At 37.9% G+C, this 19,172-nt stretch overlaps 1 protein-coding gene across 1 annotated transcript in view; it reads right to left on the bottom strand.

Moving 5' to 3' along the window:
• The window catches only part of GALNTL6 (polypeptide N-acetylgalactosaminyltransferase like 6), a 1,130,868-nt gene that overhangs the window by 116,347 nt on the left and 995,349 nt on the right, over positions 1–19,172 (bottom strand). Inside the window, exon 8 of the mRNA XM_026518852.4 lies at positions 3,725–3,842. Within this exon, the coding sequence (XP_026374637.1) occupies positions 3,725–3,842 (118 nt within the window). The remainder of the gene's footprint in view (positions 1–3,724; positions 3,843–19,172) is intronic.

Raw genomic sequence — 19,172 nt, 5'->3', positions numbered from 1 at the left:
TGCTCATTTTTATTTTCTGGAAAGAGTTTTCTGTAATTGAAGGACAGAATTTTTTGAAAATGCTAACATTTGGCCTTTTATTTTCGGGGAATGAGTGTAAAAAGGCACTCGGAAAAGTCAGAGACTCATAATGGTTTAATATTATTTCAATAAGTTAAACGGTAGACAACATTTAAGGGTGTGGGTTATCTCTTTTACACCACACCGTGCAGTCTGTTTTGGGTTCCTCTTTGTTTCCAGGTGCAATTCCAAATTGAGTACATGGAACAAGCCTGGAATAAATTAGATGTTCAATAAAAGCTTGTTGAACGACTGACTGAATGCTGTTTTCTCCTCCCTAGCAGCTGGCTAACCTAGCAACATTTGAAAGACAGCTGGATAATTCTGGGCCATGCAGGAGTTCAGAATCATACTGAAAGAGACTGAAGACTGGGCACACAGATCATTTCTCTAGAGAGCTCTTTTCCTCAACTGCCTCCTGAAAATTACACTTGTGTTGGCTTTTATGTTATGGCACGAAATCTACTCATCTAATCAGATGTTAGAAAAAGGAAAGAGATTTGCACAGAAAGAAAATTGAGGAGCACTCTTAACCAAAAAAATGTCCAAAAAGTAAGCCTTTAATGTAAAGCAGAATTTTCTAGAAATAATTTATTTAGCAATGGAACCTTGTCATAAATTGTGGTAAAATGATTCTTTGATTAAAGAGTAAATAGCAAGGAACAATGCCTGATAATGACCATAGGTAGAAATCTTTTGAATCAGGGCTAGTAAGTTCAACACTTAAAACAATTTCTATATTACGATGTGAAATCGACTTGTAAACTCTTAGTTATCCGTACATATTTCCCGAATCTCAAGTGCCGGCCAGTGTATATCTTACAGTGCTTTGCCCTGCAAAATTAATCATAATTTATGGAATATGTCCCAGGGTGCAGATGTTTGATTTTGCTTTTATTTTTAATACCATTTCACAGAACTTGTTGTGTACAATTCTTTTGATCCTTTTCACACGGAGAAAATTCTTGTTGCTTCAATGCAAATTCTACCAAAGCCTGTTTAAGTTTGTCCCCTTCATGTTACAAATACTAATAGGGAGGACAGGAACCCCAAGGTCAGCACACAATAGCAAGAAGAATGAAGGGACACGTCTGAAATGGGACCCTGTAAGAAATAGCTGTCGCCAAAGAGTCTGTCATTCCAACCAAACAACCTGGGGCAATTTAGTCCTGATCTTCCAGCGCTGTTGCCATGGTTTCTAGACAAAGACGACAGGGCTGTATTCCAATTATATCCTTCAGAATGACAGATAACTGAAAAATAGGCAATGGGGTAATAAAATCTCAGGTCACCCAAAAGAGGTGTGATAGGTACAAGTGACACCGAAATGAGAGATGCGTGTCTATGTTTGTTTAAGAAATGCTTTTGTGATTTAGAATGCAAATGTATGCTGGGCAAGTCCTCTAGACTTTCCGTAGAAATTTTATCCATCATCCAGCTCATTATTCAAAGCCAGGTATTTCCTGCTTAATAAATAGGTTCTTTAAAACATTGTAAACTTAAAGAATCTGAACTAACAGTATTTAAGGAAAAGAAATCTTGAGCAGTGAAGAATAAAAAGTACTTCTTGAATTATGAAGATATTGCAGATACAGCAATGCCTTTTTTCCCCTTAATGCTGGGGTCAAACGTAATGTTGTTTCTGCAGTTGAAGATCCGGATTATTGCAAACTTCGCACCTAGCTTTGAGCCATGTCTGATCATCAGTGTTATCTTGTCCGGGTCAGCAGTAAGTTTGCCGTCATGCTATTGGCTGTAAGGAAGATACTCGCCTTTTCAATGAGAGGAAAAATTACATCGAGATCAAAGGGTTCACAATGAACTCTAGTACTGGTTCTGTATTCTCTGTAGTTAAGCAGAAATGGAGCATTTTAATCCCAAAGCAGCACTAGGTAATTTACATAATCTTGAATGTTTAAAACAATGTTTAATGTAGAATCTTTAAAACGGTCAGTCTCAGTTTCATTTGTAAAATGGAATAACACCTACGTCTTAGAGTGCTGACTTTAAATTGGATAATGTGTATAAAGCATTTAGTTCAGCGTCTGGCTCATACCAGTTAGTGAATGTAGTTTTGTCATCGTCACTATTAAGCTACCTTCTGTCATATACATTGTGGTAAGCGTGAAACTATCACTATCACAGAGAAACAAACGAAATTGGTAAATTTAAGGATTTAAAACCACATATCCACAAAAAGGCTTTTAAAGAGTACTTTAGACAGCTCCTGGGTGGCTCAGACGGTTAAGCATCTGCCTTTGGCTTGGGTCATGATCCTGGGGTCCTGGCATGGAGTCCCAAGTCGGCTCCCTGCTCAGCGGGGAGCCTGCTTCTCCCCCTCCCTCTGCCTGCTGCTCCCCCTGCTTGTGCTCTCGCGCTCTCTCTCTCTCCCTGTCACATAAATAAATAAAATCTTTAAAAAAAAAAGCAGATGTGACATTAGATGTGTTTGAATGATGGTGAAAAAAGCACGAATTTACTAAACGGTATTTCAAGGACTACTGCCAGCAGAGTGAGATGGAAACTTCTAGATGGCCTGAAACCTGCCATCATGCCTCCTGAGTTTCTCCTTAAAGATATTTATTTTTTGACACTGTGAGGACAACATAACATTTTTGTCGATATATTGAATATAGAGGTTACAGTTTTATGAAGATCAGTTTTATCATTTTCTTTCTATGCGTAAATTCAAAGAGTTTAGCTGGATTCTTAAGTTTGATTTTACCGTATTCGGGATACTTTTTCTTTTTCTTCAGCAAGAATTGGTTTGATTTTATAATGGAAGTAATTAGGAAAAAATGATTTATTTAGTAAGAGATTTCTGTATGATAAACCTTACAAAATCAATCTACCTTCTGTATAAATAATGACAATGATAAAGAAAAAAAGAGAATGAATTTCTTTTCCTTTATGAGACTTTTTCAAAAAAAATACCCATCTTGGAGGCTCGCAGTACCACCTTTCACACAGTTTATTTTTCTTTGCTTGTCGGGTCTTCACATGTTGTGGTGAATTCCTTTCATTCATAAACCCTAAAATTTGAATTCTATCATATGTGTGTATAATAAAGTATATATATATAATAAATATATATAATAAAGTATATAATTTTGCTGAGTATTTATGACCAAAGAAGTAGAGACCTGGGCCATTTCAGAGAAAAAGTAAAAAATTCACATATTATGGAATCATATGAAAAATAGCCTGAATTTGTTATTCATACTTTAAATTACTCTTCCGTTACTGAAATTTTGGAATAACTGGTTATGATAAAAATATGAACATTATTTCAAAAATAAATACAAAGGGCAGAAACTCTAGTAGCCCAATTTCTTTTGTCTTAATTCTTTTCTCTGTATGTTGTAAGCGCTGTGGAAGAAAAGCTTTGTCAGTGGAACCCCAGGTCTGTTGGCACACCAAGTTTTCTGCCTGCAAATGAGGTTTTGAATTATTCCTTTCACGCATTTCTTTTGTGGCATGGCTACATGTCCCCGAAACATCAGAAGGAAGCAGCTTTTCTCATCCAAAAACGGACTTGGAAAGGTAACATGTCTATCTTTGCCATCATCTTACAACACATCTGTCACGAAACAGAATGATGACAATTCTATGGGACTCTTCAAAATTATATATACATTGTGTGAAGAGGGTCTTGGTAACTTACCTTAAAAGAGATTTCGTATTGTTCTCCTCCCCAGATTTCTAAACCTGGATCATAGCCACCCAACTCCCAAAACCATTTTCGATCCACAGCGAAGAGACCTCCAGCCATAACAGGAGACCTGTGAAAGGGACAAAATACAGGACTATGAACATCTGCTTGGAAGAAAATAAAAGCAAACTTCAGTGTATGTTTCAGTGGTCAACTGTAGGACGCTTTTCAGCACCGGTTTTCTGTAAGTGGATATAGGTTTTCATTGGGTCTCTAGCTGCTCTTGCAATCCTCATGAGCTTTTCACTTCACACTTCAGTTTCTGGTGCAATTAATGCCCTGTAGAGCCCCATTTGCTCCATATGTTTATCATTAGAGAGAAATACGTGACTGTGAACGACTGATATCTTGAGAGATATCACTCAATTTTATGACTTCTTCTTACGTGAAAGGAATCTTGTGCTATCAGTCAAATGAAAGTATAGAAAACACTCTTATAGGGGCGCCTGGGTGGCACAGCGGTTAAGCGTCTGCCTTTGGCTCACGGCGTGATCCCGGCGTTCTGGGATCGAGCCCCACATCAGGCTCCTCCGCTATGAGACTGTTTCTTCCTCTCCCACTCCCCCTGCTTGTGTTCCCTCTCTCGCTGGCTGTCTCTATCTCTGTCAAATAAATAAATAAAATCTTTAAAAAAAAAAAAAGAGAACACTCTTATAGACAATATCTTTGATTTCATCTCTCAGTACAGATTCACCAAGACTTTCCCACTGACAGGTCATGTCCACGTTACAGACTATGAGATGATCAATCGAATAAAATAACCAACCAGAATTGGTTATTTAAATTACAACGCCAAAGGTGGGCTTTAAACTAGGCCTTCTCATTGTAATTATATTATTCTTTTTAGGCTTTCTCTGCCTTTCTACGAAATCTTCCTTTTGGTCAAATCATTTTCAAGCATTCCATTCCTGTCAGGACACACTGTAGTTCCGTTGCTATGTAATGAGATAATTTATAATCACTGGGCCCTGTCCTAGAATTTTTATAGTTTAAAGGTAGCTCTAATTTTTTTGAGTACTCAATATGTGCTGGGCTCTTGGCTAAAAGTTTTACTCAATTCTTTTGATTCATCCTCACTACAACCCTGTGAATACCATTCCTATGTACTGTTTGAAGAAACAGGCAGAGAGAGGTAAGGACCAGTAGGCTGGAGCTAGTGGTGGTCCTGGGGCTGGACCAGGTCCTCTGGTTTCAAAGTCCCCCCCTCTTTACCACAACATTGTTTCTGTTTCAGTGTTTGGGGGTTAAAGAGAGATGAATACCTAAATGTAGATATAAAACAATTAGAAAATGCCCTTACGCAGACAAAGAAATCTACAAACACACACATTTCCAATATAGTTTTGTGATCATTTTGAAAATTTTTTGAGACAAAGGATATTTATAAATAAGAGTACAAGGCGTTTAAGTCTTGAAGATACACATTTTCAAATATCTGTAAGCATATTAGACACGCCAGTTTATAGACCAACTGAAGACTGGCTCTTGGTAATGTTTTATGAGGCACTTGAACAACATAAACCTGAATTTCTTTGTGTGCTATATATTTCAAAGACTTTGTATGTTAAAATGGTATTTGGCCTAATTACTTCAGTTGAAGAGTATTTTTTAACGCGTAGGACTCCGTGTAGTTGGAAAGATTACAAGGCAGGAAAGGGGATAATTATTCCACCTAGGAAAGTGAGCAGGATTTAAAAAAATAACCTGAAGAATCTCATGCATTTTTTTATTTTGTTTGAAATAAAAACTCTAGAATCAGATGTAACCTACTTTATCCCCTTCTCCAGCAGCCTAATCTTTTTCCACTTTCCACGCACTGAATTTCAGAGCAGAATTACAACTGTAGCTGGAACAAATTAGGACTGTAACATGTACTGGGTGCAGCTCCCTCATGAACGCACTACCACAGTATAACCTCTGTGTCCTCAGGGCTTGAGAGTAAGTGATCAGAGCTTCTCAATCCTGTTCAAACTGAACCACAAATGGAAAGATCTTAAGTCATACAAATGTACTCTCATTTGATCATGGAAAATCTGAGGCCAAACTGCATCAAAATTTATGCTGTGCATGGGGCGCCTGGGTGGCGCAGTCTTTAAGCGTCTGCCTTCAGCTCAGGGCGTGATCCTGGCATTATGGGATCGAGCCCCACATCAGGCTCCTCCGCTATGAGCCTGCTTCTCCCTCTCCCACTCCCCCTGCTTGTGTTCCCTCTCTCGCTGGCTGTCTCTGTTAAATAAATAAATAAAATCTTTAAAAAAAAATTTATGCTGTGCAGAATAAATCTCAAAACTAGAATTATCATAAATCTAGAATTACAGATAGCAGCAAAAGAAAGACCTATATTGATTTTTTGTTTGCATGTATGTATTGCATATAATTTGTTGGAAACACAGTATCTTATTTTCTTAATGAGTTTATGAAACAAACCATGTAGTGTATTCTAGGTTAATGTGGAACATAATAAAATGAATTCAAATGGATCCTTTTTGTCTTCATTGATGTTTTTACCAAGCTCCACATAAATTAATGTTTCCTGTCTTGGTTAGTGTGAATGACTGGTAAGAAACCAACTTTTCATTTATGTACGTATTTACTCATGTTTGTCCACTAATCTTTTTTTAATAATAATTTTTTATTATGTTATGTTAGTCACCATACAGTACATCCTTAGTTTTTGATGTCCATTAATCTTTTAAACAACTTAAAACAGTTAACATACAAGGGATTGCATGTATTTTAAGTATACAATTTGGTGAGTCTTGACTTATGTATGTATACCCATGTGCAGGCATCACCATATTCAAGACTATGAACATATTTGCCATCCCCCCAAATTTTCTCATAATCCCTCTCTTCTGACCTCATTCCCTTTGTCTAGGCAACCACTAATCTGCCATCTGTTACTGTATATTAGCTTGTAGTTTCCAGAATTTTATATAAATGTAATCATATAATTTGTTTTCTTTTTCCAGGTCTGGCTTCTTTAATTCAGTACAATTATTTTTAGTTTCATCTATGTTTAGCATGTATTAATAGCTCACCCTTTTTGCTTGCTGAGTAGTATTCCATTTGAATGATCATACAGCAGTTTGATTATCCACTCACTTGCTGATGGACATTTGGGTTGTGTCCCGTGTTGAGCTGTTACAAACAAAGCTGCTATGAATTTAGGTTCCTCGTCTTTGTGTGGACATATGCTTTCATTTCTCTCTCGAGGAAAAGCCCAGGAGTGGAATGACTCGATCATATGGCGAGAATACGCTTACCTTTCAAAGAAACGGTCAAACTCTTTCCCAAAGCGGTTGTGCCGTTTTATGTTCCCAACAGTAGTGTTTGAGTTCCAGCAGCTACACGTTCTCACCAATACTTGATACAGGCAGTCTTTTGAGTCATTATGAGAGGGATATAACGGCATCTCCGAGTGGTTTTATTTTGCTTTACTATGACGATTAATGACGTTGAGCATATTTGTGTCACTTCTCTCATTTTCCTTGTCAATCCGACTAGAGGTTTCCCAATTTTATTGATCTGCTGAAAGAACTAGCTTTTGGTTTCATTGATTTTTCTCTGTTCTTTTCACTTATAGTTCATTGATTTCTCTTTAGTTTTTATTGTTTCAATCTTCTACGTACTTTGTGTTTAATTAGCTCTTCTTTTTCTCATTACTTAAGGTAAAAGCTAAGATCATTGATTTGAGAGTTTTCTTTTTTTCTAATATAGGATTTTAGTACTATAAATCTTCTCTAAGCAGAATTCCACAAAAAAAATGATATGCAGTGCTCTCATTTTCATCACGGTCCAAATACTTCCTAACTTCCGTTTTGTTTTCTTTCTTTAATCCATTAAATGTATAGACATGTCTAATTTAGTTTCCAAATATTTAGGGATTTTTAAATTATTTTTATTTATTTTTTAAAGCTTTTTTTTTTTTTTAAGATTTTATGTATTTATTTGACAGAGAGAGCACAAGGAAGAGGAGCAGCAGAGGGAGAGGGAGAAGCAGGCTCTCCACTGAGCAGGGAGCCAGATGTGGGGCTTGATCTCAGGACCCTCAGATCATGACTGAGCTGAAGGCAGATGCTTAACTGACTGAGCCACACAGGCACCCCTACTTAGGGATTTTTTAGAGATTTTTTTTGGTTATTGATTCTAATTTAATTCCATTGTGTTCAGATAATATACTTCGTCAGACTTGAATCCTTTCAAATTTAGTATGACTTTTTAATGGCTCAGAATCTGGCCTATCTTGGTAAATGTTCCATGCACATTTGACAAAAATGTGTATTCTGTTGCTGTGGAGTGGAGTGGTCTATAAATATTTATTAGGTAAAGTTGGTTGATAGTGGTATTCAAGTCCTCTATATTCTTATTGATTTTCTGTTTCCTTGTTCTATTAATTCGAGAGAGGGATATTGTAATCTATGACCGTAATTCTGAAATTGTTTATTTCTGTGTGCTGTTCTATCAGTTTTCACTTCATGTATTTTGTAGCTCTGCTAAGTGCATAAATGTCTAGGATTTTTATGTGCTCTTGATGAATTAACCTGATTCCTGTTATGAAGTGACTTTTATCATCTCTGGTAATATTCTTTGTTTTACCGCCTCAGCTTTCTTCGGATTTGTACTATTTAAACTCTAATATATAACTTTTACATCTTTTTGCTTTATTTTAAAAACTATTTGTGTCTTTAAAGTAGTTTTCTTGTTGGCAGCATATACTTGCACCTTGCTATTTTCTAATCTCTGCCTTTTAATTGGATTATTTCGATCACTTACTTTAAATATGATTATTCATGTGGTTGATCAATCATCTCTTTTTTATTTGTCCCATTTCTTTATTTTTTTAAAAAGATTTTATTTATTTATTTGAGAGAGAGAGAGCATGAGGTGGGAGGGACAAGGGGAGAGGGAGAAGCAGACTCCCCACTGAGCAGGGGGCCTGATGCGAAGCTCGATCCCAGGACCATGAAATCATGACCTGAGCCGAAGGGAGACGCTTAACCAACTGAGCCACCCAGGCGCCCCCCTATTTGTCCTGTTTATTATTTCCTTTTCCATCTTTTCATTCATTGAATATTTTTCATGATTCCATTTAGTGTCCTTTTTGACTTAACAAAGACTTCTTGCTTTTTATTTAAATGGTTGTTTTAGGATTTATATCATACATGTTTATTGTTGATCACAGTTTACCTTCCGGTATATTGTACTACTGCACATATATTATAAAAACTTTTTGATAGAATGCTTTCATTTCTTTCCCCCCAACCTTTGTACTTTGTTGTCATACACTTTATGGTTCCATGTGTTATAAATCCCACATTATATTGTTATTATTTTTGTTTAATCAGTCAATTATCCTTTAAAAAGATTTAAAAATAAAATTTCATATAGATGAAATTATATTATGAACACCATTTTTGTTTCCTTAATTCTTTTTTATAGACCCAGGTTTCCACCCTTCCATCTTTCTGCCTAAAGTACTTCCTTTAACATTTCTGGTTGGGGGAGTTTGATCTTTTATATTTCTCTACATTTTTAAAGATGTGGTCATCTTGTCATCTACATTTTTAAAGACACTTTTGTTGGCTACCGAATACTAGGTTAACAGCTTTTTTCTTTCCATCTTCTGAAGATGTTGCTTACTTTTTCATTGGCATTGTTTTCCATAAAAAATGTGTTATTTCTATCTTTGCTTTTCTGTACATACTGAGTTTTCTCCCCCACTCTCGCTTCTTAAGATCTTCTTTATGTCATTGGATTTGAGCGATTATATAAGATGTGACACATGTTATGTAGTTTTCTTGGTATACTTGTGCTTGGGATTACTTGAGTTTCTTGGATCTGTATATACAGTTTTCATGAAATTTGGACATTTCTTGGACATTATTTCTTCCAGTATTCTTTTTTAAAATAGATAATTTATTTGTTTGACAAAGAGAGAGAGCACAAGTAGGGGGAGGCAGAGGGAGAAGGAGAGGGAGAAGCAGGCTCCTCACCGAGCAGGGAGCCTGATGCAGGGCTCAATCCCAGGTCCCTAGGACCATGATCTGAGCTGAAGGCAGACGCTTAACCCACTGAGCCACCTAGGAGCCCCTCTTCCAGTATTCTTTTTGTTCCTACCTTTTGTTCATATTTTTCAGAGGTTCCAATTATACACTTTGATCATTTCCATAACTTCTCTTTTTGTGTTTAATTTTGGATGCTGTATCTTCCAGTTTACTAATCTTTTTTTTTATAATTTCTAATCTGCTGATAATCCCATCTAAAACAGTTTTAATCTTACACTTTTTTCACCTTTATGACTTTTTTTTGCTATTTTTATTTTTATTTATTTATTTTTAAAGATTTTATTTATTTCTGTGATAGAGAGACAGCCAGCGAGAGAGGGAACACCAGCAGGGGGAGTGGGAGAGGAAGAAGCAGGCTCCCAGCGGAGGAGCCTGATGTGGAGCTCGATCCCGGAACGCCGGGATCACGCCCTGAGCCGAAGGCCAGACGCCTAACGACTGCGCTACCCAGACGCCCCTGCTCTTTTTATATCTTACATGTCTCTGTTTAACTTTCTTCTTCTTTTTTTTTTTTTTTTAAGATTTTATTTATTTGACAGAGAGAAAGAGAGCATGCACAAGCAGGGAGAGTGTCAGGCAGAGGGAGATGGAGAAGCAGACTCCCCACTGAGTAAGGAGACCAATTCAGAGCTCAATCCCAGGACCCTGGGATCATGACCTGAGCCAAAGGCAGATACTTAACCGACTGAGCCATCCAGGCATCCTTCTGCTTAACTTTCTGAGCATGGAGAACACTGTTATAATGTCTGAAAGTCTTATCTGTTGACTCTTAGGTCTTAGTTTCCATTGACTGAATTATCTACTTATTATGGGCCATATACAGGTACTTCTTTGCATGCCTGGTAATTTTTTTCATCAGGTTCTAGAACTTTTACATTTTGGGGTGCTGGATATTTTGGTATTCTTTTAAATATTTTGTTCTGGAAATAGTTTGTGACTTTGTTGGGATTTTTTCTTACAATTTATTAGGCAGGACTGGAGTAGTGCATAATCTGGGGTGAATCATTCACTACTCTTAATATAGACCTTTTGTGTGCTCTACTGAATGTCGTACAAATCACCAGGTTGGTCAGTTTAGCTGGTGGGAAGAGACACTATTACCAGACTTTTGTTTATTCTGGGTACTGTTATTTCTAATTCTTTTGAATGTTTGTTTATTTTCCCCAGTCTTGGGTCATTACTTGACACACATGCTCCTACCATTACTTTGCTGAATACTCAAGAGGTACAGATCTGTAGCTCTCTTCTCATGGTGTCCTGCCTCGATATTCTAGCTGCCTCATTTTCCCCAAATTCTCAGCTCCATATCAACTCACACTGAGCCCCACCTGGGTTCCCCTTCCTCATACCACAACCCAGAAACTCTCAAGTCAAGAAGCAGGGGTGATGGTAGGATTCACTTTATTGTTTCCCATCTCTCAAGGATCATCGTACTTCATTGCTGGACATTGAGTGTCTTGAAAATTACTGTTTCATATATTTTACATCTTTTCAGGTGGGTGAGTAATTCTAGCCCATACTACTCCATCTTGTCTAGCTGTGGAAGTCTGAAGATCTATCCATTAATTTTTATTTTAAAACATTAAAAAATATTTTTTATAAACATTCTTGCTCCTACATCTATCCATTGTCACTTTATTTTTCTCATCACGAACAACCACTGTTATTTCTTGGATGCCCTTTCAGAGGTATTTTATGCTTATCTAAGGAGAAACAGCTATATCTGTTTTTTTTTCTCCATTTTCTTTACAAATGATTGTATGCTACATACAGTGTTCTTTTCTTAATTTTAAAAATTAACCTAATTATTAAAAACTAACTAGTATTTTTTAATGATCATGCCATCCTTATTCTATTTTTTAAGCATCTGCCCATCACTACATTGTGCATTTATATATATATATATATATATATATATATATATATATATATATATATATATAAAATTTGGTGAACATTTAGGTTATTTTCAAAATTTTGCTCTTTCAAAATTTCTACAATGAGTAACTTTGTACATACATCGTTGACACATGCGTGTAAATATATCTTAGGATAAATTTCTGGAATTATATATCCTGGTTTGCTATAATGAGTAAAAGTGTACACATTTATTTACTTTTTCACTCCTGGAAGTTAAAAGTTCCATTAAGCTGTGTCCTAACCAGAAGCTTTAGCTCACATTCCATTCCAGTCCAAGCCCAATGATTTAGGGACTGATAAAATAGGAGTTAGAGAAGAATAGCAATCCTACTGAGAAATTACAGATCTATCATAAAATATTAGTATAGGCTAGTCTACAGATAAAACGTGCTAGGGACATGTCATGTGACAATATTTGGAGAGGAATTGTTGAAAAGTTCCACAGGGTAAATGATTTAAAAAAAGAAATGGAAAGAAAGGGGGGCACTAAAGGATGGATTTGACACTAAGGAAAATGGTGTACAAAGGCCCTGTGGTAGAAAGGAGTGTAGTAACAAGAAATGGAAGAAGGCCAGTCCTGCTGAAGCCAGAGTGTGAGGGGAGGATGTATGCAGAGTACCTAGTGTAGGACCCACACAGAGTGGGTGCTAAAAACTCCCACCGGCAGCATGTATAGGCAGTGTCAGTGTAACACAAGAACTTATTGATAAATAAATCAGTATTTGTTCTTCCCCTTTAATCACCACAAACCTTCTCATTTCAGACACAGAGCAAGCCAGGACAGCAGCCTCAGTGATTTTTGTGGCTTGGAAAGATGAAGCTGTTAAAAGATAAGAGCTTCTTCTATTTTTAAGGGAGTCTAAGCAGCCTGAAGAGATCATGCAAGATGTCCCAGAGAGAAAACAAAGAGCCAGAAGCTGTCAGGTCCTGGGGTGACAGAGGCACCCTGCTACATGGTGAGTGTCCTAGGAGATGGCAAGGTCTCCTGTGTGGAGCACAAAGGGAAGCTATAGCCCACGGACCGGGACTCAGCCTTGACAAACTTTATTTTGCATTAAATGAAAAGAACTGCTGATTTGAAGGAACCAAGTGGCTTGGGCAGCAGGGGTCTTGGTGGCAACCCTGTAAACTGACAATTACGATCAGAAGGACTACTCTGATAATTTGACTTGAATAAGATTCTAGTACCATTGCCCTCCCTGAAAACAGGGGAACTTCCACGAGAAGAGAGAATGAATCTCCTACTAGTTTTGTGAAGGAGACTGAGTGGGAGTTACATGGTTCTGAAGAAAATGTAACATCGTGATCTATTATGCTCAACTGAGTTTGTGGAAGAAAATTCATACCCACCACACGAATATGAGTTAACTATGTGCAATGTTGCACTGAGGTCAAGAGAAGAAAGTTGACTGTGTTCCTCACATTTTAAAGATAAAGATTTTAATGTGTCACATTATTTTCTCCTCAGAGGAAATGAGGAAGGGAAGTTCATTATTTTCAGCATGTTCTTATACTCTGTTTTCCATTTTATTTTATTTTACGATGTTATTTATTTACTTGACAGAGAGAGCGAGAAAGAGCAGAAGCAGAGGGAGTTGCAGTTAGAGGGAGAGGGAGACGCAGGCTCCCTGCTGAGCAGGGAGCCCAATGACGGCTGGATCCCACGACCCTGGGATCATGATCTGAGCAGAAGGCAGGCTCTTAACGAGCTGAGCCACCCAGGCGCCCCTTTGTTTTCTATTTTAAATATAATGCTAAACACTTGAAACTCTCCTCACTGGTCCTATTTCTCACAATCTCTCATTTGTTTATCTTCACATTCCTTGATTTCTTCCAAAATATTCTTACCGGTTTTGTTCCCCTGGAATGTTTAGATACTGTAGACATGTTCTAATGTGGTTCTTTGTCCATTTAACTTTTAGCATCTTAATGTACTTTATGGGTATTACTCAGAATATCACAAATCAGGTCTTAAGTTTTGCTATTAACAAATACCCGTCATCCTTGGGACACCTTTTAAAATTTACATAAGCATGAAGCAACATATTCCTATTGAATATTCTTTATTCTTCAGGTTACAAAAATATAACTTTTGAATGCTTAATGGAAATCAGTCTTCTGTTTCCTGCTAAGGCCACTGAATCAGGTAATAAATATGATTCCTTTTTACCTACGGTAGACTAGTTTACTGTTCTACATCAATTTTTGTGTTCCAAAATTTGCTGACTTTAAATTTATGGAGCTATAATATAAAAGTATACTAGAACCATTCTTTATTTGGCACTCATGAAAAAAATCGTGTTTTCATTTGCAAATGCATTTTTTCAAAGTGTCCAGTTGGTTGTTTTTGCTAAACCAGGATGAAGTTCTTAATGCTTTGTGCCTTACCCTGTGATTCCCACTGCATTCGGAGGCGTTGCCCCTCCCCCTATTGTTCTCCATTTCACATGTTGACTCTTTTCCCCATATGTGAAAAATATGGTGGAGTTTTAATAAACTTCTTCCATAAATTTTTGCCTACTTTCTTGCATTTTGTTATTTCGAATTTTAGTGCATCTCATGTCCCTTTTGGGGGGGTCTGATAATAAAAACCCATCGCATTGAATTATAAACGTAAAAATTTATTTTTAAAATTTACTAACAATTAAAAACTTACGTCCAGAAGTCTAAAGGAATTCTTCAATTTGGCCTCAGAAAATAAATTGGCTCTCAATTTCCATTCATTTTAGTGGCTGCAGTGAGAATTCAGGACATGTGGGCTGCAATGTGAATTTGATCAGAAAATGAAATGGCACAATTTCCCTCAGGACGCAATCAAGCCAAGTCAATCAACGCAGAGATGAACCACATAATTTTCAATTATGTAACTAGAAATTTTTAGTTGGCCCATGACTCAACATTTACAGAACAATTACAGCTAAAATATAATTATTTTCAGCTAGAATTCAATTGTTGAATAAAACGATATTACAGATTAAAACATAATATTTTTTCTAACAGTTTTGTTCTTTCAAGTATTAATTCATTACTTAATTAGAATTTTGAAAAGACTGGTTGAATCACTACTGATAAATTCATTTGTATAATTTGTCTTTAAAAAATTACTTTTGGGGTATAATTTCCTTACTTTTTTTGTGTGTAACGAGGGCCTTAAGGATGAGGGAGGAATGTTACCTTTCTGTTATGCAAGGAGGTGGTCACTCTAGGGGCAAAAAATGAAGTAGGTTCTGGGCTGGGAGAAAGAAGTCCTGTCTGGAAGAGCAAGATGCAGAAATGCAGGGAAAATCTGATGCCAGTCATAGAAAGCTATGCTTTCTCCTAACTCATGCACCTTGGGACTATGTATGTATAATGGGAGAAATGGTTTTGATATGTGCAAGGTGAAAGAACTGTGTAAGTAAAGAAGGGTAACACTTAGCACCCAGGCCCGTGCTTAGAGCCAGCCGAGCTAAGCTGAGGTTTTCTCTCTGCACTCTGCGGTCTGAGGAAGTCCTACTGGACCAGTGACTGGGTCTATATCTCATCGTGCTCTTTCTTACTTCTTCCATTAGGCTGAACTAGACTGCTGGACTTAAAAAAAAAACTATATATATATAAAATAAAAATATATATATAATAAAAAGTATACAATTATGTATATATATTTTTTAATATTTATTTATTTATTTTAGAGAAAGAGAGCACGTGTGTGAGTAGGGGAGGAACAGAGGGAGAGAGAGAAAGAATCTCCAGCAGACTCCTCACTAAGCACAGAGCCTGACATGGGGCTTGATCTCAGGACTCTGAGATCATGACCTGGGTCAAGATCAAGAATTGGATGCTCAACCAACTGAACCATCCAGGGCCCCCATCCCCAATTTTTTAAAAAAATAAGAACAAGTGGCAGCAGCAGCAGCAAAATTAGCAACAGAGATTTTCGGTTTTTCTTTCTGAGAGGCAATAGTTATTTGGGCTGTATCCTGGGAACGAAGGGTTCTTTTTCTTACCAAGTAGAAGATAGACTCTAAAAATAACACAACGAACAAAATGGGGAATCTCAGATTTGTTAAATGTGAATATCAAGTGACATTTGACTTTATGCTAGATTGTAACAATAATGGTTTCCCAGTGAATCACAGTTTCTTGTATCCGTGTCCTTGTGTGGTACACTACCATTGATTTACTTGGCTATGTGACTTAGTTCAGCTAACATCAACAAACATGGTGCAAGTGGAGGCTTTGCCCACTGGCGGCTTGCCCTCTCTCCCACTTCTTCAAGGAGCCTGTTACCATGTGAAGAAGCCTGGCTAGCCTGTTGAAGACATATGGCCCAGTTGACAGCACCAACTACTAGATAAGTAAGTGAGGCCATCTTAGACCATCCAGCTCCAGGTAAACCACCAGATGACTCCTGCCACATAAGTAATCCCAGACACAGCGTGGCCAACTGTTCTGTTTTGCTTGAGACTAAGGGGTTTCTGGGATATTGGAGTTTCAGTGCTAAAACTGGGGAAGTCTCAGGCATACCAAGACAAGTGGTTCATCCAACTTGGGTGAGACCAGCAGAAGAATGATTCAGTGGAGCTTAGTCTCACATTCTGAACTTCAGCACTGTGACTCAACAACATGTTTGCTGTTTAAAGCCACTAGGTTCTGAGATAGTTTGTTAAATGCACCCATAGACAGCTGATTCACTTTGAATTCCAAGCTCTTAAAGAGGACATATTTGCAGTTCTGCCAGGCTGCTGGTAATGACAATAATTTTTGATAGAGACAGGATTTTGGTTAGTTTTCTAATTTCTAAGTTCTAACATAGGCTTATTTTTTGGATTATTTTTTAAAGTTATCTCTGCTAGCACCCTAGGGTATGTTACAACGCTAATTGGATTTTAGAGCTGCTCATAATGAAAGCCAAAGCCTTTGCTCAAAAAAAAAAAAAAAAGATTTCTATATTTCTAGATTTACAAATGCAAATGTTAATGTTTAGAAAAGGGTTAGTAGAAAAGGAATAAGGGCCAACTAGTTATCCAAGAGCAGGTGGCAGAATTATGACTTTTTCAGCTTTTTGGATAAAATGAGAGGAAAATAAAATTATAAATCATAGTATGAATTTTGTTCTATATTGTGCCATAACTTATTTTTTCAATGTTTTTTTATTATATTATGTTAGTCACCATACAGTACATCCCTGGTTTTTTATGTAAAGTTCGATGATTCACTAGTTGCGTATAACACCCAGTGCACCATGCAATATGTGCCCTCCTTACTACCCATCACCAGCCTATCCCATTCCCCCACCCCCTCCCCTCTGAAGCCCTCAGTTTGTACCATAACTTATAATTTTGCTTTCATCACAAACATGAACACATATAATACAATGTAATGGTTTAAAATGGTTTTAGAAAATTGAATATACTTTTGGCTGCTTTTTTAATATTTAGAACGGTAGACTGCCCTGTGAAAAATACAGATTGATGAAAGAGGAAATCTTGTGTATGTTAGCACAAATTATAGAGGGCATTAAACTGGATGCAGCCTTAAGAAGAAGGTGATAGCCTTGCTTTGGTGTTCCAATGAAGCTGGTAGTCGTGAAGCTGCTTGGAATACTGCTGCTTCCGTATTTTTACTGGTTGCCACTGATCTAACATGAGATGAAAATGAAAATTCCAGATGTCAAAAGGCTACATCAATAATGTCTCAGTGGGCATCAGAGAATGGCTAAATATTTTTTAGTCTTAGTCTTACATGACCAAGAGGCTGGGTCCCTCAGCTTTTCTTCTGTGGCTAAATATGGTGTGTGTGTGTATGTGTGTGTGTGTGTGTGTGTGTGTGTGTGTGTGCGATCGTGCTTACATATGTGCAGATGGAAGACCTCCAAGAATGGGCCACAGAGTGATTGATCCAAAATACTGTTCTTCACTCCTGCAGTGAGTGTGTGGAAAGATTCACCTGTGTGGGTACAGCCGCGTGTCCTGGTCATCCTGGACTTTAAACAGGTGCGCGCTAAACAGTACAGTAGGACCACCTACACTCTACTCCTCCAGATGCAGAATACATCTGGTCTCCTCCAGTGAAATCTCTTCAATGGCGTCTGGGGACAAATAAAGTGTAAATGCGATGGCTTATTATCTTAAGTCACTTCCTGTTCATTTCTCTCTTTGAGCAATGTCAAGCTGCTAGTAATGACAATAATTTTTGATAGAGACAGGATTGGAGGGATTGGAGACTTGGCTCAAGGTACAGTTTTGGATTTTTATACTCCAAAATTATGTTCTCAGTATACTTACCCTGCAATTCTCACTGGATCCATTCATTTTGAATTTCTTTTCTTTTTTTTTAAGATTTATTTATTTATTTGAGAGAGAGAGCGTGTGAGCAGGCGGAGGGGTAGAGAGAGGGGTAGAGGGAGAGACTACTTAGCAAACTCCCCTCTGAGCACAGAGCCCGGTGTGGGGCTCCATCTCATGACTCTGAGATCACTACCTGAGTTGAAACCAAGAGTCGGATGATTAACTGACTGAGCTACCCAGATGCCCCATTCATTTCTAATTTCTAAATGGTCACAGGTTTTAATCATGGCTACAGATTACATATCAGGATCATGACCATGATGATCGTTTCAGTTATTAATCGTCTCCTTATGTGGTCTAAACAACTCAAACTTTCCCTGCCTGAAGGGACAAATGAGGTCATGTTAACATTAATAACCAGATTATAGTGGTCTTCCCATCTGCCTGACAGAAGGGAGTTAGTCGCCTGCCCACCGGGTTTTTCCAGTTCTCTGGGAGTCTCTGCGGATGTCAACTGTGTGCTTCGGAGCAAGTCTGCCCGTGCTTTTCTACTTCAGTACATGAAGTCACTTTGCTATTGTGCCTGTCGCCAGCTCCATCCACAAGGAGGCTGCTCTGCTGGCATGGTCATGCTCTGCTGGTGGTTCCCTTAAGTGAGGCTGCCTGGGGGAGGGTTGCCCCGGGACCTAAGCTTTGTGCCTGTCCTTGAGCTCCAAAGCCACACCACTCATGCTCAGAGCTTCACAAGGTCTCTGGACCACACGACACGTTCTGCTTCTGGAATTAACCTTGCTCCCTACAAGGGTTACTGATGCCAATCCAACACCTTGAGACTTTATTGCCTTTCACGTCTCTTTGTTTCCCAAACTCTTCTGCTATGGTCTGAATGTGTCCCTCCAAAAATTAATATGTCGAAACCAAACCTGCAAGGGGATGGTGTTGGGAGGTAGGACCTGTGGGAGGTGCTTAGGTCATGAAGCAGAATCTTCATGAATGGGATTCGCATTCCCATAAAAGAGGTCCAAGAAAGCTCCCTCACCCTTTCCACCGTGTGAGGACTTGGTGAGAAATCTGCAGTCTGCAACCTGGAACACAGACTTCACCCAAACCCCACCATGCTGGCAGCCTGATCTTGGACTTTCA

Source organism: Ursus arctos, unplaced genomic scaffold (genome assembly GCF_023065955.2).
Source record: "Ursus arctos isolate Adak ecotype North America unplaced genomic scaffold, UrsArc2.0 scaffold_11, whole genome shotgun sequence".
Lineage (NCBI taxonomy): Eukaryota > Metazoa > Chordata > Mammalia > Carnivora > Ursidae > Ursus > Ursus arctos.
This window is presented reverse-complemented; position numbering and strand designations above follow the sequence as displayed.